The sequence below is a fragment of the Gobio gobio genome (assembly GCF_949357685.1).
Source record: "Gobio gobio genome assembly, chromosome: 2".
NCBI lineage: Eukaryota > Metazoa > Chordata > Actinopteri > Cypriniformes > Gobionidae > Gobio > Gobio gobio.
The window spans coordinates 56,999,962-57,027,901 of record NC_137098.1 but is presented as its reverse complement, the minus strand read 5'-3'; the positions used below and the strand labels follow the sequence as shown (position 1 = coordinate 57,027,901).

Below are 27,940 nucleotides of genomic sequence, written 5' to 3'. Positions count from 1 at the left end.
AACACATGGCACCAGGATGCACTATGGGAAGAAGGCAAGCCGGCGAAGGCAGTGTGATGCTTTGGGCAATGTTCTGCAAAATGGTTCAGGAATGGTTTGAGGAGCACCACCTCAAAAAAACTGTTTTGAGGTGTTGACTTGGCCTCCAAATTCCCCAGGTCTCAATCTACTGGAGCATCTGTGGGATGTGCTGTACAAACAAGTCCGATCCATAGTCCATGGATGCCCCACCTTGCAACTTACAGGATCTGCTGCTAACATCTTGGTGCCAGATACCACAGCACACCTTATACAGAGAGAATGTGCCTATACAAGTTAAATAAATAAGAAATGCCCACATCAGCAAGCAACATATAAAAGCTCTAGCTGTCATACCACTGTCATGATTTAATATTTTGGTCAAAAGGATGATGAATCAGTTTTTTTGTCTTTTTTTCTGAGGATTACTTTTCACCACTTATGTAACATTGTACAAACTGAGGGAAGTCGTCTGGAAGTACTCTTTTGTTGCAAAATGGGCAATGCCTGAGGCTTTTTTTTCTGGTTTCATTTTAATAGTATTTCCCAATCACGTTTCAAATAATTGGCAGAGGCGCTGACCAGTCAGAAGATTGTTCTACATTTCGAAGTTTAACACATCCTTTATGTACAAACAACTCCTCCATTTGAAGACAATGCAAGCAACACTTCAACCTCAACAGGATGCTAGACCTGTCTTAGCACGACCTTTAAAGTGTCACCTTTGTGTGCGTGTACCTTTGTCGAGAGCAGTGTTGGGGGTAATGCATTACAAGTAACTTGAATTACGTAATATTACTTTTTCCAAGTAACTAGTAAAGTAATGCATTACTTTTCAAATTTACGACACAATATCGGAGTTACTTTTTCAAAAAAGTAATGCAAGTTATTTTTTCACATTAATTTGACTGACAGCTCTCCTGCCCCCATGTTGAGAGTTAGTGCAGAGGCGTTGTGTGTAAACATGAGGGTTATTGTAGTTCTAGACTAAATGTGAGCATTTATTCATCTCACTTGCACAATAAAGATTCTGTACTCCTGTAATTTTCTGTAATTTTCAATGAATAAAATCAGTCAAATGCAAAATCAGAGTACTATGCAAACCTCCAATAATTAAATATCTATGTCTAAATATCTACTTTTATATTTAATTTACCGATGTCTTTCTGCTGACCTTTGATGATGAAAATTACAATATTTTTAGTTTTTATTGGTAAAACTATTTTCTCCTGCATCCTATTCTCCCATTATCCAGAATGGCAGCACAGCAGAGCTGCGCCCTCTACTGTTCATGCGTCAATCTGCATTTTTACCTCAGCCTGAGGCTTATTATTTCAATTTTGGTATGAAGCGGTCTTTACCGTTGCACAAAAATATAACTTTTTTGTTATTAAAAAAAAACAAAAACAAGCCCAGCTCAGGTGAGAAAAAGTAACGTAACGCATTACTTTTCTTAAAAAGTAACTAAGTAACTCAATTAGTTACTTTTTAAGGGAGTAACGCAATATTGTAATGCATTACTTTTCAAAGTAACTTTCCCCAACACTGGTCTCGAGCATTTCAATTTACCCATCTTAGTTCACACACAAACTACTGAAGCTGTGGACTATGATATCGTCTGACGGGATATTCAATAAAGAGCTCACAAAGGAAAATGAAGTTTGCATAGATCTTTATTTTTTTGTATAATCTATAATTCGCATATTGACATCAATTAAATAAAAAGAAAAAGAGCAAAATAATCTTTAAATTACATGTAAATGACAATGCACCATATATATAGTACAAAAATAGGCCTTATTTTTTATATCGTTGTCCCATCTCAGGTAGTCATATAAATGATTGGTGTTTTCTACTTGGGGATCTACATGCATCAGTTGACTCTTCAAATGTAGGTGAAAATAATCCGACGAGTCCAGAAGGTTCTTGCTGAGACACACACACACACACACACACACACACACACACACACACACACACACACACACACACACACACACACACACACACACACACACACACACACACACACACACACACACACACACACACACACACACACACACACACACACACACACACACACACACACACACACACACACACACACACACACACACACACACACACACACACACACATTCTTAAAGCGCAATGCAATCATCGCACCATCAGGGTGAAAGCATTTTGTGTGTGGCATACATAAAAACTGCTTTCACAACACCAGCATTTTGACCACAGCCACACTTGCTAAAATGTCATTCAACAGCCCATTAGAAGCATTTTCTAACCCAATTTAAAACTGCAACTAACCTAAAAAAAACAAAACAACAACAACCACAAACAAAAAACACCCCGAACATTGTGTTGTTTATTAATTTACGCAGTGTGGCTTTTTTTTTCTTCAGGTCATGTAATCACTCTACTCCAGGCAAAGATTTTCATCATGTGGTCTTTGGTCATGCCTTTGCACACTTTACAAAACACTCCAAATCATTACTGCAGGGATGCCGAAAGAGCTCATTGGGGTCAACATTATTGTAAATTCTCACGATATTTAACATCTGTGAAATTGGATATTGTACATGAAGATGTTCTGTTGGTTTACGGACCTTACACTATGAGTGTGTGTTGATAACACATTATATTATAAGGTAAGACGAGCCTTTGCTGATGCATTGATAGTGTAAAGAAAAAAAATTGGTTGCCCTACCCAACTAAACTAAGGCAAGGCTAAAGATGGTGCAAGTCGTTTGTGGACTGGCCACAGCAGTTTCCTTATCTATTTGTTTTGCATGATGCTCACCAGTTATCGCAAATCACTGCGATATGATATAAAAGGAAGCTGGACTCCAACGCCATCAGCATAACTCTTTTGGGTCTCTATTGCACAGATTCGATAGATAACATTGTCATTTCGTAAAGATACTGCATAAGACCAACATATGCAAGATCATGAATATGTGATTCAGATAAAAACAGAAAAACTACTACTATATTCTGGGCAAAATGCAGATGAGCTGACAAAGCCGAGCATATTACTAATAATAAACAGTAGTAAGCAAAGAAAATGACCTGATGAAATGACTGTTGAGCTGATAAAACGAACCAATCCTAACTGAGATCTGACAGCTGCTCACTGGTAGTCATTAGAGCCCTTCCTCGGATTCATTTCAAAAAGACACCCATTCTGTGCAAGAACAAAACCCAACATCTCTATATATAATCGTTATAAACATGACAAAACAGAAGCCAGGTCCTTTCAGGATGGGCCTTTAGCGAAGACCTTTTCTAGTGTTTCAAACCCTTGACTGGAGGACAGAATTAAATTGGCTCGGAGACATTAGAGTTTCTCCCATACATACAGTCAAAGAGCGCAGGGGTACTGCAGTTCGCAAGCAATATCTCACACAAAAAAGAAAATATTTACCATATTCACTCACTCATGTCATTTCAAACCTGCTCCTTGCTTTAATTGAACAAGACATTTTGTAGAATAAAAAAAAAATTAAAATGAAAATGAGGATGGAGGCTATCAGGCATCAAAAAAACACAATAAAAGCGGTCCATAAAACTTGTGCACTATATTTCAAGTCTTTTGATGTCATATCGATTTTACATGAGGAAAACATTTTGAAATTGAACTCGCTAGCTGCTGATAATATTCTCCTGCACATTCATGCATCGTTTCAAATGCCATTCCTGCTCATGTTTAATTAGGTTTGACATCATTTGATATTTTGATGAGCCATATTTGAAGTGAATGACATAGCGAACATAGTGCAGAAGTCACATAAAATACTTTTATAGTACCCACATATATATGGCCCCAATCACCCAAATTCAATTTATATAAATATACTAACCACTTTTTGACCAAACTTCAATAATCAATTGTAATGTAATTTCAGAGCTTGAAAAGCACCAGTCCCCATTAAGTTTTGCTGATATGGGCACAAAGCATTTGGACTTTGGACAAAAAGTCATGCAGGTTTGCAATGGCATGAGGGTTAGAGAATGAGCAAATAATGACAGACGTTTTATATCTTTTGGAGAAGTATTCCTTTAAACAGCCTACATAAAAGAAAAATCCAGCAACGTAGATGCTCTAGGGGGAGCAGTAAGCTCTATAAATGTGTGTAAGAAAACATGATGCTCTCCTCTCCATCTCTGACCATGTAGAAATAGTGATATGTTCTTCTAAAAGGCTCCCTGCGCAAAGCCAGTGGATCCGACCCACTGCAGCACTGACTGACTTCATATAAACGTAGTTTCACTCACTCACATGCACTCACTCACTGACTCGCTCAAAGAAAAGCTTTGTTTTTCTCGTATGCAAATATCTCATTTTTTCTTTAAATCTCACTAGGCAAGAGGAAGAGACCAAACAATAATCAAGTTTATTGTGGTTTCGGCTCGTCCCTGTCACTTGTGTTTGGAAGCTTTCCATGTTGAGGCACCGAGAGGTCAACGCCCAGGAGAATCATGGCTCAAATAACTAAACAGGTGTGAAAAACAAAAACCAAAATGCCCCTAAAGTGAGATATGTTCAGACGAACCCGAGAATGAAAACACACACGCACAAAAAAAAGAGAGACAACAGTGCAGTAGAGGCTAGAGAGGGGAGGAACGTGGTTAAAGAGCACTTTGTGTTTTGATGAAGGCAGTCCTCTCGTTGTGGATCTCGAATTCCTCATTCTCAGACTCGGAAATGCCCTCGTCCTCCTGCCAAACGTTTGGGATGCCCTTGTAGGCAACTGCGGTGCGGTTCAAGCCGAACCCGACCAGTAATCCAGATCCTGGCCCCGCTTCGGCAGAGGGCAGTTTGTTCTGGTTGCGCGCGTGCAGCTGCAGCAAGCCGAACACACCCACAAACGTAGCTACGATGAAGGCACAGCTGAGCACCGCCACGGTGGCAGGCAGGTGAGAGGCGAGCTCGGGGTGGAGTTTCCGGGACGAGCCGTCACCTTGCATCTGAAACGGCCCGCCGTCTGGAGACTCACGCAGGATCTGGTTCTGATGCAGACAGGAGCTGGTGACGGCGTCCAGGTGGCTGTGAGGCGGGCAGGAGAGGCAGTCCTGAGACCCCGTGGCACTGCAGGTGAGACAGACGGGGTGGCAGGGCAGGCAGGCGGGGTGGAGGACGGACGACACCTCATTGTTAGGGAGGAAGGCGGAACGGGTGCCCGGGGTGAACCCGGCTGGACAGTCTCTCACACAGCCCTTCTGGTACAAGTAGAAGCCGGGGTTGCACTCTGCATGAGGAGGAAGAAAAGTAAACTTTAATCATTTATAAAGCTTCAGTACAGGCATAAAATTGTTCTGGGTTGAATGGGTTGAAACCGTATTGCTGATTTCACAGAAAATCAACTTGACTCAACCTCTTTTTTTTGTAAACCTAAAACCGTGTTTCCACTTGGATGGATGTCCATGGGACCAACAATTCTAGAGTTTAAAGGCAGAAATGCAAAGCTTGAATAATTTTTTTAAAAGTGCAGTTGACAATACATTCACGAGTTTTGCAGTGACATGCTATACTCCATTAAATTTGTATTTATTTATCAATAATTGAATACTTATTATGCATGTGTTTATAATCTCATCACTTACAGAGAGACTACTATTTTAATGAAGAAAAACTATCATTCCCTCGCGGGTCTGAAGCCCTAAAATTAAACTTAATTTTTTCTTTGTTCAGAAAGCTTATTTTATTTAATTTATTTCATTTTGGTAATATTTTTTTCTATTTTTCAGTGCAATTTTTTGGGAGTTTTTTGTTATTTATTATTTTATTTACCTTTAAATTACTAGATTTTATCCATAAATAATAAATAAATAGTAATTTAAGCACATTCTTTCAACTTCAATTCAAAATAGCTGATAACCCTTTTAATTCAGCTCAAAATATCAAGAGGTCTTTATCGCCCTCTTGTGGAAAAAAGATAATATAACATGATATTTCATGATTCTTGCCACTAGATGGCCTTATAGCTCTATATGGAGCAAATGAGCTGTTCCGCTGGGTCCTAAAGTCAATTTCTATTCAGTATCCATTCAGATTTTTATGGTAGTTTTAGCATTTTTAGTTTGAATTTTTAGCATTTTTAGGTTAATGGAGTACTAAAGCTCGTATTCCATTCATTCCTATGGGGGTCAAATTGACCCACGAGGGAAGGATTTGTTACTTTTTAAGATTTCAATCAGAAAGCTCCTCGAATCCAGTCATTTTTTTTGTGCATTAGTGGTTCAAGTGTGACTAAAGTTCTAGGGTCTTGGACCACTCTGATGAGCACTAAATTTTTACATTAAAAAAAAAAAGTTTCGGGTCAAAATGACCCGAAGGAAGGATGAGGGTTAATAGAGTGTTCAATAATAATTAACATAATTGTAATGTTTAGTGTCTGGCCCTGTGTACTTTCATTGGCTTATTTATTTATTTGTGATTTTTTTTGCTTTTTTTTAATTAAAAACGAACAAACATTATTTTATGGTACATCAACATTATGTGTGTGAAGTGTGAAAGAGTCTGACTGCGGCCTGAAGCTAAACGTTGCATTGATCTGCACACCTTGGGCTTATTTACACCTCAAACGCTGCCTGGCAAGCCAATAAGAAATACGATCCAGGAAAATCAGGTCTTTTCAAACTCGCTACCTCTTTAAGGACCCAGATTTGCCCATTTCTGGAATAATTACTAAACCACCCAAGTCAGCATCTTCTGAAAACTGCAAAGACTAATCTGCTAAATGGCCCCTTTTTTTAGCACAAAATCCCTTTTTATAGGTTGGAAGGACATGCTTGGTTGCTTTGGTAACAGTGCTTAACACCTGGAGAGGGTTCAAGCTGTGGAGGTCAGATTAAGGATACCATGAAATCCTTCATCACATGAGGACAGTGGAATGAGGACCAGGAAGAACTCCTTCATGTGACACAAAGCAAGCACATATTCACACCAAATATGACTTTTATAAGAGCATTACAATTTACAAAGCAATAAGACATAAGAGGCTATGCTTTGCAGTCATTTTAACATGGTTAAGAGTATTCTTAAGCACAATGTGAAGAAGAGTGTCTAAAAGCCAAGATAACCAAAACTATTAAAAATCAATAGTTTTCAATAGGGATGAAACGATTACCAGTTTCACGATGAACCACGATAAAATGTAGTGACGGTTAGTAATATCGTATAAAATTTAATTATCATTAAAACCACGTGTGATTATCACGATTTTAAAACTCGCGGTAAATCTTGTCCAGTCAGCGTCAGTCTGGCTGCAGCGCTGTTTTCTGAATGAGAAGAAATGGCAGAAGGCAGTGACAGCACCGGGAGATTTTTCAGATATCTAAAAGGACCAAATCTGAGGCGTTGTCATATTTTGGCTTTTACAATAGTCCTGAGGGAAACTTAATCGAAGATGGTCACCTGTCTGCAAACATGCCAGAATAAAGTCGCTGTAATAGGGGGAACACTTCAAAACTACGAATGCAAGGCAAGTGGACTTTGACCTCAATACCAAAACTACGCCTGGGAAATAATAACGTGAAGCGAACGAACAAGTTCAGACAAGACTAGGGCGACATTTAAGGGATAATCAGGGCTTGACATTAACAACCGCCGTTTGCGGGTGTAACGTTATTTCGGCTGCACACTAGCCCCTCTGCTGTTGAACTTATTATAGTCTTCTCAAAAGCCATCTGTTATAATCGCGTTGCGCATTATAACCACTCACACGTGTTTATATTGAGTTTATGAATGCAATGTCTCATAATCAGAGGCGTTCAGATTAGCCGGAATTTTGTTCAGAGCGCGCGCCGCTCTCACTCGCTGAAAACTACACTAAAAGCAGAGATGTGTGTGTGATGTACGCAAGAGATTCACTCATCATACAGTGGATGACTGTTTTTATTCTATTTCAGCAGCGAAAATAGTTTCAAACAAACACAGCAGAACCACAGCGCGTCTGATGTGACTGGCATAAAGATTAGCAAATTTAGGGACCGTCTCTAAAGTTACACACAACATTGGTAACGTTATACACGTTTGAAACTTTAATAGCATTTGAAGAGAATGAAAGTCATAAAACTGACTGTAAAGTGATCATCTAGGTGTCAGGTATGATGCAGACATTTTGATATTTAATAAAATAAACTGTCAAATCATATGCAAATATGGATATGCATTATTTCTCTAGGATACTGTTTGGGCTTTTACACAAAACATGCTAGATTTAAATGCATCATTGTTGAACACTGATGAGAATATTGCTTGAGAATATATTTACAGAGATAATATTAGAGATTATATTTACGATAAATTATTGTTATTTATGCGTTGATATTGACGACGGCCATTATAAGGAAGAAAATCCCACAGAATCTTGCTTAAAAAAGTGCATAGAGCTGCTTTAGTTTGTTTGTTGATTTTCAAATATAAAACTTGAACAAAACCGTGATAATATTGATAACCGTGATAATTTGGGTCACTATAATCGTGATGTTAAATTTCCATACCGTTTCATCCCTAGTTTTCAATAATTTAAATACAGCTGAAATAAAATAAAAAATATTAGATGAAATGACTAAAACTGAAACAAAAATATATGAAAACCATACAAGTATATAATACAAAAAAGCCCAAAAGCATTTTAACTGTGGTAAAATCACTGTGATTGTAGCTTTTATAAATTGCAGGTGATATCACGGTGATAAAATATATTTATACAAAAATTATTTAAAATAAAATGACATTTGTTTTAAATCCAAAATTAAGTATTATTTTGTAATTTTTATATATTTTTTAATTTGTAGTTTGAATATTGACAGATTTGGACAGATATTTGGCCTCAGACTCGGCACAAATTATTTTTATATTTTTGTGCCATTTCACTGCACGTAGTCTCAGCCTCATTTATGGCATATCCGTGTATCCAACCTTTCCTAAATCCCTTCATTAACCGCGTGATGCATATTGCACACAAAAAAGGCAAGCACTAGCTTCAAAATAGTTGTTTGGCTGGTATTACGCAACTTCCTTGAGTCTCTGTGCATCAGTCCAGCTGCCTAAATATTAATTTCGTTAACACAATGATGGTAACTGACTATATCAACATGCAATTTCGTTGACAAAAAAAAGACAAGACTAGAATGTGTTTAGAAAAAAAACTTCACCAAAATCTCTTTTTTTGTCGAAAAAAAGGAGACAAAATATTACAGACTGCTTCTACGCACTTATATGCTTGCAGTTGCCAGATGTCAAGAGTTTAAATCCCCAAATCAGAGCTTTTCTATTAAAAGGATAATTGTACCCACTTTATATTAAAGGGTTATTGGTAAGGCCCGGTTCCAGAATCAAATCACTGAGGGTGCTCTAGTGCAGATAGGCTAAGCCACGGCTCCACCAGAGCATGTGTACAGTGAGAAATTTATGATTATTTATTTACAAGTCATCACTTTTACCAATAATTGGAATTTCAAAAATATTTTGCTACAAATTGTCAATTAATCTATTAGTGAATTAGATTAGATTTTTTTTTCTCCGGTCATTATTATTTGGAGCATAAAAAACAAAATTATTTTTTTAATTCCTATATTATTTGCTATATCCTCTGCTCTGTAGAGGACACCAGAACCCCTTTATTGAGAATATTAAAAGACATGAATAGACAAACAATGGGATTTTGTTTTTCATTCACCAATACATTTTTATGCTTCAAGTTTTTTATCCAAACTTTGTATTTAAGATGATTCTTAATGTTATGAAAGATACAGAATAATTTGATATATAATATTCTACTTTATGCAATATGTGTGTGTAAACTTGGCCATAAATGCCATTCCCATTCTAGGCAATGCAACTATACACTGTATCTAATTTGCATATTAATGTGTTTTGGGACAATATGTAATGTAAAAAGAAGTGTAATAATACTTTCATAAGAATATCGGACTTAAAACTGTGTACGTTGTCAGAGAAATTCGCTAAATAATGTCCTCTACAGAGGCAAAACCTCTATTCTGGGTCTCAGGAGGATATTTCTGTCTCATGCAGAGTGGCATTTATATTTAGATGGTCACTTCTGAAACTTTACTGCATGCAATTGGCCGTCTGTCCTCTTAGCAACAATAGTTTTATTCAATGAATGACTGTAGCCTCGAAAGTGAGCCAAGATCACTAAGATTACTAAAATGCTGTTGCTTTGTCAGTTCATCGCGATCTCACAAAGTTCCGTTATAAAAATTAAGTTGTCAACAATAAATCTCTTACTTACATCGTGTCTTGACTTTGTTTGTTAATGAGAGGTTTCACGAGCCTGCATTAACTCTGGTTGCGTTCGAGAGATCAACAACTATATCTGTGATTGGCTACATTACTCACCGCTGAAATAACATGCTGTAAATAGATGCATTTGGCACTCTCCAGAGCTCGAACTCAAATGTGCTTAAATGAAAGTGTCATTCAGCCAGTCTGTGTTCTGTCACGAGCCACTTTGCTCCGTTCACTGAGGCTAAATCCGCCATCAAACCTTCTATTACGAACTGTAATAAATCAAACATGGATCCCGACTATATTGTTTGTGGTTGTAGAATAAATGCATTCAAGCTACTTTTTTTGCTGTTGTTTTAATAGAAAAACATTAAATGTCATTTGTAATTATTGGAACTACTATTAGGAATTTCACTCTTAATTTGAGTGAAATTTCTTGTTTTACCAGTTTTCATAATGTAAAGATTGTGTTAATGTATATAATAAATAGACTATAACATATCTATCAATTAAAGTATGCTAATGAGCAGTGTTCCCTCTAAGCTGCACGCGTACGCAGCCGCGGCAGAAAGAATAAAATGCCGCGCAGACGATAGACACAGACGCGAAAAGTGGGGAGAAATCCATTTGATTGTAGTTTAAATGAGAAATAATTGCAGTGCTGTGTTCTACCGATATGGAGTTAGTATCGCTATCGTTTTAGAACCGGTGGATGTGGTTTACAGGTTTCATAGAAAGACAATGATGTCACATGTGAGCACGCAGCAGTGAGTCGTGTTTGCGGTCCAAATAGCTCAAAATGAGGCAACGAGAAATGCAAACGTGGAATAAAACCTCATCATGTTTTAAAGAAGAGTGGCTTGATTAAGTGGTGGAAATAACAGATGATGGACACAGCACGGTAACAAAACAAACATTTACAGTTACACCCACCACAAGTGTAGCGTGCAAACTCCAAACACCAAAGAAACACACATCAGTTTAAATAGATGTGTGTGTGGTTTGGGTTTCAGTGATGTTTAGATAACTATAAAAGAGTTCACGTTCCCTTGAACATATTCAGCTATTAGATCTATTTAATTACTTCAGTTATTTTTTTTTTAAACAAATTGAAGCATTTAAACTGATATAACTATCATAACTAACATCCAGTAGTTTTTATATTATATTATAGGCTATTATAATTGTATTATAGTGTAAGCCTAATAAAGAATTGATCTCACAAGGGGATTGTTTAGGGATCCTTGCCATTAAAACGTTTGAAAACCCCTGATATAGAAAATCTTGGAAATTCATAAGCAATAATCAAACATTTAATATAGATGGTTTAATGCTGCCTGACGCCAATAAATGACTGTACAAAACACATTAAGAACCATCGCAGTGTAACTGCTTAATTTTTTTCATATTATATTATAAAGAATTGAACGGTTCTGGGGGAGATTTTAATAGTATTTCTTGGTAAAGAAGACTATAACAGCACTGTAAAATGTGCTTAATTTAGTGACTTCTGAATTAATTGTTTTTTATTATTATTTTTTATTTAATATATCACTAAGTTACATCAATGGTTAAATAAAATAGAAATGGCACATTAAAGTTAAGTTATAACTGCATGATGAAACCACTTTTTTGTGTGCGTTTACGTACGCTGTACAGGTAAAGAATGTTTTTGCTCAGGTGACCAAAATGTCCGCCCAATAGAGAAAAGTTTTGCTCAGCGAGAAAAGAAATTAGAGGGAACTAATTGAGTTGATATTCTCTTGATTTTTGCTTATAGGTGAAAGTGCAATAAATCATTGCGATTATAATTTTAACAAAATATAAAAATAAAAAATGTTTTCATTGATTAAAATGAGACTGAAATACCCAGACATTTAGTTGACTAGAACTTGACTAAACAAAAACAGAACAAGGTTGACTAAATGCAAAAACAAAACAAACTGCCACTGGTAACTCCAGACGTAGGTCAGGCGGTCTCTTCAGGTCTAAGTGAGCAGTTCTTGGCCAGAATAAGCTAGGTTCAATAAGAGGCTAAGCTGCATTACACTACAAGTAAACAGGATTTAAGAAACAGATTTTTGGGAGCGAAATCAACTATATACTCCTCCGGCCATTTCAGTGCACAAAAAAAGCGGTGAAGACTATATTTTCAGCATTCATAATGCTTAAATCCTTTTAGTATGGTATCATTAGAGAAGGACAGGAGAGGAGGAGATGGCAAAGGAGAGAAAAAGGAAAGAGCTGATAAAAGGAGGAAAATTGCTGATAGAGTAGTGGTTGGTGTAGGTAGAGGTAAGAATGAGCTGGCAGTGAGTGGCCACATGAGGGGCATGGCCGCAGGCTAAACTGGACAGCTGCCTTGAACACGTCTGCCAATGCAGCTGGCACTGTGAACTAATTCCAGGATGGAGTTATGAACACACAATTTAACAGCTAAGACGTGACCAGCAAAGGACGCTCAAGACAAGCAAAAGGGACTTATAAAAACAGCTGTAAAGTTTATAGCTCAATTTTAAAGCTTTAAATTAGTGGGGAGATTATCAGGGTCATTATTAATTCATTAGTAGAAACATTTTGTAAAAACAGACAAGCATTCAAAAGTTTGGGGTCGGTAAGATTTTTTTGAAAGAAGTTTTATATGCTCACAGAGGCTGCGTTCATTTGATCAACAATAAAGTCAAATCAGTATGTTGTGAAATATTACAGTTTAAAATAGCTGTTTTCTATTTGAATTAGGGCTGTGCAATTAATCGAATTTCGATTTCGATTTCGATTTTGCCTCCCAACGATCACCAAAATAGTACAATCGAGAAAAAACGATTATTTTGCCATGTTCAGTTTTGCAAGAACACTCTTATTTTGTCTTGCGTTCGGAATGAAACATCCGCCCCTCCCGAAGCCACAAATCTCTCTCAGTTCGTGAGTCTCGTGTGCATATCATCCGCTGGAATTTAAAAACTCTGCGAGAGTAAAGATGGCAGAAGGAGGGCAGTTACAGCAGCGTTTGGTGAGCAAAAAAGGCAAAACCAACTCCGTTGTCTGGGAACAGTTTGGCTTCGAGGAATCAGACGACGAGCAGAATCATGGTGCAAGATTTGCTACATGGTATTTGGTAGTGACTGCAACGCAAGGGAACATCACGAATTTGTTTAACCACTTGAAAAAACACAGAGTGATCTATGACAATCTAATAAAGAAACAAAAACTGACGAGAGCAGGGGTGCCGTGTAAACGTCCTTTTTTTCCTTCATATTTTTCAAATAATTCTCTCTTTGTAAACTTTGTTCAATGCATGCGAGTGCTGCCATTTCGCCGTCTTCACCCGGGTTTAGTGACAGAAGACGCGAATGAGAAGACGCGCGCGCTGTGAGAAAAATGTGCGTCTCTCAGCGCTCAAATATTGAGTTCTCTTTGAAGTCTTGCTCTTGAACGGACAAACTCACACAAAACGTATGTCAACATGTCCATCTTGATGAGTATCCTAGCAGACATAGTCTGTATATGCCTTAAAGCTACACTATGTAACTTTTCCGTCCACTAGAGGTCGCCTGTTCAAAACAAAGGCGTAGTTTGATGACGCCACGTTTGAGCGCAGAATCTCGGGACATGTGGTCTTCACCTCACAGCCGGTGGGAAACAGTCAGGATAGGACTCGGGCAGAAATCCTGTTCAAGGATGCGATTATTAACATTACTGTAGTCTGAAGCAGAGCAGGAGCGAGTGTTGTGGAGCTGAGCAAGGCCGCAGGAGCGATTGAAGAGCGGGACTGTTATTATGACATAGTCGCTGGCGGGACTTTTATTATGACACGATTGCCGGCGGCACTTCCTCTTCTCCAGTGCTGAGTGAGAGGTAACCCAACTCTGTTTATCGTATTATATACATCTGAGTGTGTTGAAAAGGAAGTTAAGACGTTCGCTCTGCGGCTGCTATGACACTTGTTCACAATGCAGTGAGAGTAAAGTGTTTCACTGAATAAAACCGGAGACCGAGGGTGACGCAGATATGACGCAATCGACAGGCGACTCCCTCACACGCATAGCTCACACGTCCCGGCTCCTTGGTTAAAATAGCAATTTTCTCACGATTTACAAATAGTGGAAAACATTTGGGATATTCTAAGTACTCAACTGAACAAAATATATAACACTGGCCTAGTGGTTTATGGATGTTTTACTGCAAAAATCCTACATAGTTCACCTTTAACTGAACTTTATACAGTCGAGAAAGACGACGCATATCCTCTTAAAGAGGCAGTAGCCTTTACTTCCGTCTGTTTAATGTCAAACAACAAAAGACAAGGACATCACTCAACGCTCTTGATTGAATAGCTTTTGTAAGTTTAATAGAATTAATCTTTAATTTATGCACTTAAATATGCAATGTTATTTTACTTTTGATACATTTCTGTACCTGAAAACTAATGTTAGACATACCTGAAAAGCATATCTAGCCGAACCATATTGTTGATCTTATTTATTTGTGGTTATCATTTTTACGTGAATACTTTTATACTTTGATTTGAATATATGTTATATTATTTATTTTAATAGTTCAAAAAGTACAACAAATGTTACAATTTCAATTGAATTGTTGAAAGGTGTATTTTTAATAAATGCAACACATTCCCAAAGTCATGTGAAATAATCGTGTTACATAATCGTGATTTCAATATTGACCAAAATAATCGTGATTATGATTTTTTCCATAATCGAGCAGCCCTAATTTGAATATATTTTAAAATGCAATTTATTCCTGTGACGTAAAATTGCTGAATTTTCAGCATCATTACTCTAGTCTTCAGTGTCACATGATCCTTCAGATTTCATTTTAATATGATGATTTGCTGGTCAAGAAGCATTTTCTTATTATCAACGTTGAAAACAGTTGTGCTGCTTAATATTTCAAAAGGACAGGAATTATTTTTTGTTTTTGTAACATTGTCTTTCCTGTCACTTTTGATCAATTTAATGCGTCCTTGCTGAATAAAATTATTAATGGACACTGTCTACTAGTCTGATGTTTCAACAAAACAGGTTGTGTTCCTAATACTACCCCCTCAATAGAAATCACCTCCGGTAGAAATTAGAAATCACGTTCGTCGCGGGGGCATTGCTGTACGATTGAAAAGGGCACTTTCACAATTAAAGGGGCAGGGGTAGAATTGTGAGATAAAAAGTCGCAATTACCTAAACAAATTACTTAACATGAAACATTAAACCATAGTGGATCATCCAGGTAACGACAGACAGTTAAGATTCAAGGCTATGTACAATTTTTAATGTGGCAATTTGCATAAATTCAGTCATTTTTTCTTGTGAAGTATACATGTAAGCATCTATTATGTGAAATAGCTCATTCAGGACAGTAATAAATAAACAGTTTATATTGAATTTTAATGTAATTTATTTCATTTAAACATTAAAGTAATCACTTTGACAATCTAAAAAACTTTTCAGCTGTAACTGTAATTTGATTACCACTCATTTAAAATGTAACTGCAATGAAATAGTTACTCAAATTTTGAATTTTAAATACGTAACTAAGTAGAATGTATTCCGTTACTCCCCAACCCTGGTTGTAGCATGATTTTGGATTCAGAAGTATGGCTGTTTTGCATTTTTTTTAATTACATTTTGTGTAAAAATGTCAAAAAAAATTTGATTGGAAAATAAAACAGTCAAGGCGACGTTAAATTATATTGTTTTGTTAAATAAGAAATCGAAGGTCAAGTCGAGTGCATTGTTACGGCCAGTGTACTTTACAGCACATTTTGGCAAATGTAATAGGGTTCCATGCATGAAAATGTGCATAATGTACAGTTAACATACTACAGAAGGTGCGTGCGTAATATTGTAGCAAACCATTCTAACAATTCAAGTCTTCTACTGAAAACTATGTAGAGTTACTGAGGAAAGCTAGTAAATACCACTAGTAGTTGACAGAGGGCGCACTTTCACCATCATCTTACCTGTGCAGATCTGATCGAGGTCGTAGGTTTTGCAGCTGCTGTCAGCGGTCTGGCTGGAGTCTGCAGTTGAAGGGCTGGATAAACTAGAAGCCGTGCCATAGAGAACCAGCGTGAACTGAGTCAGAGTGCCTAAGACAGACACAAGAAACTCACAAAATGAGAACAGTTTACATTTGTGAATCCCCATGTCTGTGTTCTCTCTGTAATATCTCTGAATCAGTAGACCGTATTATATCCACAATTTACACACGAGGAACAACACAAGTAATTCACCAAAACCAAACAATATTAGCAGAGCTGATTTCATGAGTAAACCAGAGTAGTACCAAGTTAGAATCGAAGTATTAAAGCAATAAGCAACAAGAGGCAATGCATCAGTGATTTTACCAAGGTTATTATGGGGAATTATAACTTATACAAGGGGAAAAGACAGTATGTGGGGTCTCTCATGCCTTACTGCATTTATAAAAGGGCAGCAAATATGATAAAACAATGTTTAATAAATGAGTATTTTAATTTTTTTTTTAAATTAATGATAATAACAATAATAAATAATTATTCAAGTAATCTAGTTCACCATCTTAACTGTAGGTGATATCCACAATTCAATGAATGTGCAGACACAGCATATATGTGTATTTATATATAGGATAATTAGAATTAAAGACTAATTAAAGTCTGTTTTCTGGAATATTAAAATCCTTTTGGTCAATAACAGCATTCCGCATTCAGATGTTTTTGTACAATGACCAATAAATGACCACTGTTTCAGGTTAAAAAACAAACAAACTTAAAAAGCAACATTTATTTATCTATTAAAGTAGCCATGTATTAAGTACAAAATTATTCAAATGCAAAATAAACTCCATTACTATTCCATACTTGTATTCAATTCTTCAATATCCCTTCTGATAGAAAAATGTCTGATTGTGCATTATCACCTGTACCTATTGCTAATTTTGTGCCCACTAACATGAATTACTCAGACGATACACGCTTGATCATCACAGTGCCCAGTCACAGCACACAAAATCTTTAACACAGACTTCGTGTCATCATCGTTCAGTAACTGTAGAGCTGCATCGCTTCGACATGCATTAGATTGATGGCCCATTTTGTCTCTATAGTCCAATAAAGTCAGAAGATCTGTAAATTCTTAAAGCAACAAAGAGGAATGGACTAGGTAATACACTGGACTGATGGTCCGTTCCATCCAGATATAAAGCAGTAAGGTAAGTGTCTGGGCAGGACAAAAGAATGGGGTTTGGCTAGAAGTCACTCTATATTTACAGCATTCAGGGGCGGCTGGAGAGTGTGATAGTGGGAGAGGGAGGAAAAACGCAGTCCTCTGATTTACTTAGCTAGATTTAATTAATCAGATTTACTGCTGGGTGTGGTGAAGAAAGACAAATTGACTGTGACATAAAAGAGGAAGAAAACAGGATTGGGCAAATCAGGCGGATTTGGAGAGAAGATACTCCTACACTTCTGTAAAATGCAGAGCACTGGGAGACATAAAAAAGCCCTTTATGGAGCATAATCAATGTCGGACTCTTTTTAATCATTTTGAAGTCCTGGATTATGTTTTATTTTTATTATCTTTTTCATTTTATTATCTACAATAATTTTTATTGTAGTTTTGCAATATTTGATAAAAGTATACAGTAGAAAAGAGACAGGAAAACATTGGGGGGGGGGGAGTGACATCAGGGCATGTTGGCCACCAGTGTTGCCACAGTTACTTTGAAAAAGTAACTTAGTTACTTTACAGATTACTTGATTTTAAAAGTAACTAAGTTAGATTACAAGTTACTTTATTAGTTACATTCATCAGTTGCCGACAACACCCCTGCCGCCTCAACATAGAAATGACAACTGTTTTTGCCAACACTAAACATAAAACATGTTACACTATACTAAACATAAAACACTAAACATAAAACCCTAAACATGTTAATGAAAAGGTACAAATTACTTTGTTTTTATTAAATACATTTATGAAAAACAATTTATATTTAATTTTTAATTTATATTTATATATGAATGTAAATAATTATATGGGCCTACACAAATAATATAAAATTACAAGATTTATATTTTATTGTAAACGTAATGTGCAGCTCTGTAAAGGGACAACAAATATATGATCGATCCGTGAGAACAATATATTTTTTAATAATCTTTAAGTGCACAAAACTATGAAAATATATGAAACGCTTCAAAACAGAGCGGCAACAAAGCGCTTATGCGCATCCCGGGTGCAGAATGATGCGCTTAAAGCAACATGGAATCAGAGTGTGCAGTGCAGCGCGAGTGCACATCGAAAAGTCCACGGCATAAAGAGAAGATGAGCGTCGAGCCCACAAATCCTAGTCTACTATGTAGCCTATATCGGTCCAAACATTCACTGATTATTTGTTTCTTCACAGTTTTTAATTCTGGTTATTGTGCGTGTGATGCTAATTAATAGTCCGTGTTGTCACCTGAGTAGCGAGCACAACATCTTTCAGAAACCGCAAGATAAACTCCAGGAAGATAAATTATTTTATCAACATATCAAGTATTATAACGGGAATATATCATATGGAGTGAGCTTTACCGTGCTGCTGCTGCTGCTGACTGGAACCGAACGACGCGCAGTTTGAATGCTGAACGGAGAATGACAGAGCAGCGGAGGAAATACATTCAGCTATGGCTTTAGATGACTTTGTAGGCTACTAGCAAATAATAATATACTAATAATGATTGCTGAAGGATAATGTGACAATATATATTTCTGATGATTATTTAATTATCACGACATGCCTAATCTGAACAAGTGACTGCCTGTCTTGAGTTTTGTCGACAGACGGAGCGGCCGCCTCGTAATTCTCTATGCAGGAAAAACCCTGCTGAGACTAAACAAGAAAGCAAAAATATATATTTTTACTAAGGAAAATGACAAAAAAAAGTAACTCACAGTGACTTGGATAAGTTACTTTAATCTGATTACTGGTTTGGAAATAGTAACGCGTTAGATTACTCGTTACTGGAAAAAGTGGTCAAATTAGAGTAACGCGTTACTAAGTAACGCGTTACTGGCATCACTGTTGGCCACCCACTCCTGGGATGAAATATGTTGGATTTGAATCTGCATCTCCGATATGAGCACCATAGCTAAATGCATTGGGATCATAACTGTAATAAAAAAAGCGAAATAGTTGGACGAGCTGTTACCATAGTCGGTGGTTCCAGCCACATTCTCGATCTCCAGCGTCCATTCTCCACGAGGATCTTCATCCCAGGAGTGGGTTGTCATGAAAGCCCAGTCATTGAAGCCCTCAGAGGAGTAATCGTGAGGTCTGTGAAAGAGAGAGGGAGAGAGAGAGAAGAGAGAGAGAGAGAAGAGAGAGAGAAGAGAGAGAGAGAAGAGAGAGAGAGAGAGAGAGAGAGAGAGAGAGAGAGAGAGAGAGAGAGAGAGAGAGAGAGAGAGAGAGAGAGAGAGAGAGAGAGAGAGAGAGAGAGAGAGAGAGAGAGTGAGTTACTGTGTGAAGCTGCTCACAAAGCAATGTTATATTTAGGTATTATGAGAGCGGATGTTTCAGTGGCTAACCTGGGTGCAAGCAGTGTAGAGCGGGTGCCCTGTGGGCTGATCAGGTAGATGGCCAGATTTCCTCTGCGGTTGTAGGACAGGGTGAGCTGGGCCTGAGCATGCTCTAATGAGCTCACAAAGTTGGCCGTCCCAGAACATGCCTGCACACTTTTGGTGATCACCAAATGACTTCCAATATTCCTAAACACAGGAAAATAGTAGGATTAAAGTCATAAAATAAAACTAAAGTGTTCAAGAACTGACGGTTAAACACAATGAACGTTATACATTTAAACACAAACGTGACCCCTGGACCACAAAACCAGTCATAAGTCGCACGGTACATTTGTGGCAATATCCAAAATTATCGATTTTACTTTTATGCCAAAAATCATTAGGATATTAACTAAAGATCATGTTCCATGAAGATATTGTGTAAATGTCCGACCATAAATATATATATATTTTTAAAGGTATAATAAGTAATAATATACATTGCTAAGAACTTCATTTTGACAACTTTAAAAGGTAATTTTCTCAATATTAAGATTTATTTGCAGCCTCAAATAAATCTTAAATTGTTAACCTGTTTTATTTAATATCAACCGACATGTCTGTTCAATAAAACGAGGGGCTGAAGTTTCCAGACTTTATGTTTGGGGGTGGAGCAGTCCTTTCATGAAGCAAAGCCACATGGGACAGTGTCATCAATTGGTTAGATAAATATCACTTTTTTTTTCTTTATTAGAATGCACACCAAAAAACAAGACAAAAACAATAACGAAACAATTGGACAAACTATAACAATCCCAATTACTCTTATAATTTTCAGCTATAATAAAAAAGCAAAAATTAACCCATATATATATATATATATATATATATATATATATATATATATATATATATATATATATATATATATATATATATATATATATATATATATATATATATATATATACACACACACATAATAATACCTTAAAGAATTGTTCTGTAAACCTAATATATTAAGAATGTATGCATGTATGTATGTATGTATGTATGTATGTATGTATGTATGTAGCCTATTATTTTCACAAACAGAAGAAAAAAAACCCCCTTGGATTAATCGCTCTAATAGAGATAATCACTACTCCACTCAAAAAAAAACTAATAAAAAGGATAAAATATCCCTTTTTAATATGTTTAAATCGAAAAAAAATTATATAAAAATATATGCATGTGCATCAGTATATAAAGAAGTATGTTAAACTGTTTAAAGATTTATTTTGTTTTTATTTATATACTAAAACTGTGTTTTTTTGTTTGTTTGTTGCCTCAGGGCAACACTGTGCAGTTAGGCCACTTCTGTGCAGGCAATATCATAGGGCTGGGGCCATATGATGCATTCAAGTCCTCCTGGGAAGTTAGGGTTAGGTCAGAAAACTCATAGAATGTGCATTATGTGTGTCATTTATGTTGTATTATTGTTTTTACTATCTACTGATACTTGCAGGAAATGGACACAAGAACATTGTATGAGTTGAAGGAACATGATTGAGCAGTTAGAGTCATTCCTTCTGAGAATGAGAGCAGTGAGCTTGAAGAGAGTCAAAAAGACTGGATCCCTGAATCTTGTTTGAGAGCCATTTAGGAGGTCAAACTGTGATGCACTGTGACATCTTTCTATCAGAACCAGCTTTAACTTCTTGAGCAATTTGAGCTACAGTAGCTCGCCTGTTTCATCAGACCACACGGGCCAGCCTTCGTTCCCCACGTACATCAATGAGCCTTGGCCGCCCAAGGGTCGCCGGGTTCACCACTGTTCCTTCCTTGGACCACTTTTGATAGATACTGACCACTGCAGACCGGGAACACCCAGCAAGAGCTGCAGTTTTGGAGACGCTCTGACCCAGTCATCTAGCCATCACAATTTGGCCCTTGTCAAACTCGCTCCAATCCTTACGCTTGCCCATTTTTCCTGCTTCTATTTTATTTCTATTTCCTGTGCGACACATTTTTTGATGGATAAATTATCAGGAACCCCAAGCTCCCAAAAAATGGGGTGAAATATTTCCCCCCTAAAAATAACCATGGATGGATGGAAACCGCTATTTACATGTTAAAGCTGAAGTATGTAGTTTCGTATGTAGAAAAACGAAAACAAAGCATGTTTACGAAAAATCTTGTAAACGCCCCATTCGCACATCACCCCCAAAGCGTAGCAGCACCATGGCCTGTTAACTTTGACTTGTTAATGACCCGTTTTATCTTTGAAGGTCTAAATGCAGTTAATTTTGGCTTGCACATCTTCAACGCATGTAATGCATCAGTTGTGGTCCCACAAAGCACCCTCTGGCTCTGCCTGTTACATTAGCCACGCCCCAAACACTCGCTAGAGGTTGAGCAGGACAGAGATTGACAGACAGAGTGGACCGCTCTCAAAATTGACGGTGCCTGGGAGGCTCAATGTTTACACTTTTGAAATAAATCCAGAGAATGGCATACTATAATAGCAGCCTATGAACAATAAACTGGGTTAAGAGAGTGTATTTTAACTTCACCTTTAAACAATGGTTTGAAAGCACTACAATGTTGATTTATTGTTGATCTCAAACTGGGATTTTACTATTTTAACACTGAATAAAATCACACAAATAAATAGCTTATTGAATCAGGAGTACTATACTGTACCAAACCTTTGCTACGACATTGAAGGGTGCAAAACACATTCCTGGTTCTTCAGTAAAGTTGAGCCAGGTTAAGACTTGTGCCACCGATGAACTCTACAGGAGCCGGTAGGCTTTTGGCACTCTAAACCCAATCCTGTAAGGAGCTTAGAGCGTCCCGGCCCTGCTCACCAGAGACAGGGTTACACAGGGAGAAGAGCTTAAATCAAGAGAGAGAACGACAGGCTACAGTCTCTGACAAGTCCATGAGGAATGAAGCGTAAACCCCCTCTGTGCAAAACTTCAAGTCGGAGATGTTGCGAGCACAAAAATGAAAAAAATGTACGGCACAGCCAAAGTGAGGCAGCCCGTAATCACTTTGCTCTGTGACTTCTGCAACCAGCATGTTAAATTGGGCTTTGCGCCAAAACCCCTTGATCTTTCCGTAACATTGGTGAACCATAAAGGATGACTGGAAAAAGGGATAAAAAGAGGGTGCATTTTTAGAGACAGACATGATATGCTGAGTGAGAGGACGAGATTGAAGAAGAGGCACTTTGAGGGTCTGTCTTGAGTTCCAAGATGCCAGCAGTGATGGTGTGACGAACATGAATGTAACAAGCTTATCTGCAAGTCATTACCTCTTATAAACATGCTCTGCAGGCAGGGGAGATGCTTCATGCATTGAAGCATCATTCAAGCTGCCCAGCTCTGAATTTAAAATGTGATAGACCATCAAAAGTGATGTTTTGCTTTCTTATCCTTGTTTCCTATTGCACTCTATGACATTTTTAGAAGCACCAAATTTAAAACATAACCACAGTTTTCCACATGTTACTGTAGAATCAATTAAGACTGCAGTTTCATATAGTATGGAGGTTTTAGTTCACACAAAAATGAAAATTGTCATAATTTATTCACCCTTATGTTGGTTCAAACCTGTACAGCAATGATGCATTGAATCAATAGACAATTATAATGTTACAATGGATTTCTATTCTATTTTCTTTTGTGGTTTGATAATTAGACTAAACCAGGAATCAGATTTGAATTAGATTGTGTCGCCGTACTTTTAATGAACATCATTTAAAATGTTTCTATGAAATACAACATCATTTATACTATATTTGTGAGTCTAAAATCTCCTATGGGTTTGGATGGACATGAAGGTGAGAAAATGACAGAATTGCCATTTTTTGGTGAACTAACTCCTTTAAGCCTATGATCTAGTATGGAGGGTTTAACCTACATGGGCTCAGACACCAGGGAAACGACACACTTCTGCTGAGGTCCAACATTTGTCCAGTTTTTCGCCAGAGACACTATAGCCCCAGCATCCAGCAGACCATATCCATAAGAATGGCTTACTGTAGGAGAGAGAGAAAAATCAATACTGTTGAAAGTAACTGTAGAGGCAGTTTAAAAGACTGACATTATTATAACTAAAGAGGTGATTTAAAGAGGCTGATATCATTAAGAGATCTGAAGCTGTTTGCCGATTGGTGCAGCCAATGATGTTATCGATCACATCACAAAACGTTCAAGCAGCTGGAAAGTGGAAAGAAACACTGGAGGGGAAGGCAAAGGGAGGGAGCGATGAAAAGCAATGAGATGGGCTTTTACCTCGGCGACCCACTCCATTTATCTTCCAGTCATTGGTGGTGAGGTGGGCAGGGTTGGACGTCCTCACAACCAAATGCTGCATGTCTCTCCAGGTTAGGTTTTTACTACCGAGAGATGTCAAAGTGTTAGTGCCTTTCGAACATGTGAGAAACATGGTGGAATGAAACTCAAAACTGCCTGCATGCTTCACAGCTCTCCGAGATAAGCTCTTCTGCCCTTTTATAAAGGTCACTGATAGCTACAGGTAGAGTCATAAAGGTTATATTGTTGCTGGTGAATTAATTTAAAACTATATACATGAAAATGCCGCTCAATGCATGCATTTGATCCAAATGAGAATTTGAAGGTTAATTCCAGTCTACCAATCCAGCCAGTAACCATTTTATTTTGAAAGCCTCAGGTCACTTAAAGCGCTGAAAGAATCATGACCTCGCTCGAAGACAGAACAAACACACTTCGGACGACTTACTTGGCCTCAAGGGCGAGGGCGATGATTCCTGCCGCCAATGGGGCTGAGGCAGAGGTGCCTGTGTGGGAGTCTGTGCACTTCTGCCTGAGGTCTGTAGTGACCTAAAACAGGAAGTAGAGCGAGACAACATTTCACATCACTGATATCATGGGAAAATCTAATTATTCCAGATGGGAACACAATATCAACATTTTACTGAATTTCTCTAATTATTTTATAATATTTCCTTTAGTGCACTTATAATGTTAGTAGGATTTTTACATAAAAAATGGTCATAATTGTGAAATAAAAGTCAATTTTCTTCCCTGACTTTAGTCCTCTGGTTTAAACACATCATTTAAAAAGGTCTCTTTTCAAAGTATGAAAAGAAAAAAAAGTATGATTTCTTCATTTAAATCACACTCTACTGCATTTTTAAATGCAGCCTTATTGACAATAAGAGACCTTTCAAAATCATAAAAAAAAATTGTAATTTCCAAAATTTTGACCAGTAGTGTTTCTCAAAGAAATCATGGAAAACTTAAATTCGTGACTCCTTTAATAATCTTGCTAATGGTGTCCAGCATCTCTATTATTATTGCACTTACTTACAATCAGTAACTCACAAAAACACCCATTTCGATTTTAGTAATTGGGTGAAAAAAATCCCAGAGACTAGAGACCAGAATTTCTTAGAGACTTGGGAATTGGACTCTTTCCACTGGGACCAGTAGGCAACCACCCAAAACTTCCCAGCAACTGCATAGCAATGCCTTGGCAAGAACAGCAGCAGCATCTGCATGGGCAAGCAGCACTCACATATTCTTCAGAGAAGGTAAAAACCCTGAAAAAAAATGTCATTCCGTTTCCGCCTGTTAAGTGACCCGCGTGGTTCGGTCAAATGTTTGACATTTTCGACACTTCAGGGCAAAAATCGCAGCATCTTTGTCACACTCTTAGGGTCACACAGACAGAGCTGAGACAATGCGAGACAAATGCAAACACAAAAGGGTTGATGGGTGACACTTAAAAAGCCAGACATCATAGGATGTGCACTGACTGCGACAGACCTCCTTGTGTGAGACTAATTGCTAATGATTGGCAGAGAGGCTGAATGACAGGAGCAATGACAGGAGAATTCAGCAGTTGCACACTTAAAAATGAATCGTGGGAGACCACAGGAGAAGAATATTGCCTGACAGAGTCTCTGCTGTAGGGGAAACAAAGGGTATCAGGCTTCTGTCCTATAGAGGCACACCTCCATTGTGAACGGTAGTGTCTGTGTCTTGAATGCAGGACAATGGATGACTCAGTCAGGCATAGCCGGTTATGGCAACAATGCTTGGGTGTGTGCCTCGGTCGGCACTGAGCCGGGTAAAGGAACAAAACAGAAAAAAAAGAGCAAAGAAAATGTCATTCTATGACAGTGAGTTATTGTTTTGAAAATAGAGTTGAACAATTTCTGAAGAACACGAGAATGTTGTTTGCTCCTGTAAATGCCAGGGTATTGCTTTGGGGTTGCTAAGGTGTTCTGAGTGGTTCTACACTGCTATCGAGTTACTAGAGTGTTCTGGGTCCTTCTAAAGAATACGATTCTTCTTAACTGCTATTTTCTAACTTAAGAATACATTAAAGAATCTAATTATTATACATTCTTAAGGTTATTTTTTCTCAAATAAAGATTGCTCTTAAAGGAACACGCCACTTTTTTGAAAATAGGCTCATTTTCCAACTCCCCTAGAGTTAAACAGTTGAGTTTTACCGTTTTTAAATCCATTCAGCCGATCTACGGGTCTGGCGGTAGCACTTTTAGCATAGCTTAGCATAGATCATTGAATCTGATTAGACTGTTAGCTCAAGGAACTTTGCTGCCGTACCATGGGTGCAGCAGGCGCAATGATATCACGCAGCACCTGAAAATAGGCTAACTTCTGTCAACACAACCAATGTGACAACCTGCTTGCACAGGGAGTGTGCTGGGGACTATTTTCAGGCGCCGCGTAATATCATTGCGCCGCTGCACCCATGGTAAGGCAGCAAAGTTCCTTGATTATTACGCAGGAATGAGAGTATAGTCCCTAGCCATATCGGCCTAGAAAATCACAACTTTTCATTTTCCGTTGGTCTTGGTACACAATATAACTACAGAAGAGTCAAGTTTTAAATAGGAAAAATATAGAAACTCTTTGGTCATATATATGAGCGAGATGCTAACGGTTTAATCAGATTCAATGATCTATGCTAAGCTATGCTAAAAGTGCTACCGCCAGAGTTGTAAAATGAGCCTATTTTCAAAAAAGTGGAGTGTTCCTTTAAGACACAAATTAAGAAGAATTTGAATTCCTGAAAAGTTCTAAAAAAAATAAAATAAAAATAAATAAATAAATCACTAATTAACTACGTCGAATAATCTCCAACTTGTTTTAAATCACAGAAGGTAAGATGTTTAATTAATTTATTGGATTGTTTCAAATATTAAACATTACAACATAAGTTAAATGTAATACATACAGTATTATTATTACTAGTGGTGTGCACGAGCAATTTGAAGTGAGATTATGTCAACAATTATCGGTCATGGTTGTGCAACTTGACTTTTTGCTGAACTCTACAAAGGGAGTCAAACAAACTCTTTTTAATTTGATAAAATTACGGCATAATTTTCACCAGAATTCAGCACCTACACAGAACGAGGAAGAAAGACTGAGGGCAAATGAATGCAATAGCCTGTCCGTCTTGAGACAGGTTCTTAACAAATAACTATTTAAACAAGGCTTATTTTGATTATTACAGTCATCTGCAAGCGGTTGATGAGCGAGTCATCGGCAAGAACCACCATACAATCAGAAAATCTCCACAAGTCTGTCATTTTATTTAAGATATTCTTGAGGAAATATTTTAGAGCAAGGGTGAATCTGGCCCCTGGGTAGTTGCCTACTGGATCATGTTGCCACCCAAAAATCTCCATGATATTCTGGTCTCTAGATATGATCTTTCAATGCCCTTTTTTCAGTTTTATCATCTGACAGTAGAGCTGCACGATTCTTGTTAAATTGAGAGTCACTTTTTTTTTGTTTCAAACAGAGATCACAGTTCTCCCAGGATTCTGATCAGACAACTAAACTTAATAACGTCATTTGCTAGAAAATCTATGTAACAAAATCTATGTAATTGATACAATCGTTATTTTAAGTGGCAAGTTACTTTCTAAAGGTGACTTGCTCTATTTTGATCGCTAACGTTTATATTCAAACACATTTTTATCCCAGTACTTTTGTGATAATATGAATATTTGTAACCGAAATAATGACACTGTGTGGTTGAAAAGGCCGTTTGTGAAGCGGTTTCATACTATACTGTGTGATAACTGCTATCTCTGACTCTCTTG

General features: G+C 37.4%; 1 protein-coding gene across 2 annotated transcripts in view; it reads right to left on the bottom strand.

The window, feature by feature from the left end:
• Positions 1-1,673: 1,673 nt before the first annotated feature.
• The window catches only part of furina (furin (paired basic amino acid cleaving enzyme) a), a 114,830-nt gene continuing 88,563 nt past the window's right edge, over positions 1,674-27,940 (bottom strand). For both annotated transcript variants that reach the window (XM_079802175.1, XM_079802176.1), the window contains exons 10-16: positions 24,574-24,674; positions 24,105-24,208; positions 23,731-23,848; positions 19,849-20,028; positions 19,473-19,597; positions 16,257-16,385; positions 1,674-5,273 (exon numbers count right to left, since the gene is read on the bottom strand). In XM_079802175.1, coding sequence (XP_079658301.1) covers positions 4,654-5,273; positions 16,257-16,385; positions 19,473-19,597; positions 19,849-20,028; positions 23,731-23,848; positions 24,105-24,208; positions 24,574-24,674 — 1,377 coding nt within the window. In that variant the 3' untranslated portion in view covers positions 1,674-4,653. The remainder of the gene's footprint in view (positions 5,274-16,256; positions 16,386-19,472; positions 19,598-19,848; positions 20,029-23,730; positions 23,849-24,104; positions 24,209-24,573; positions 24,675-27,940) is intronic.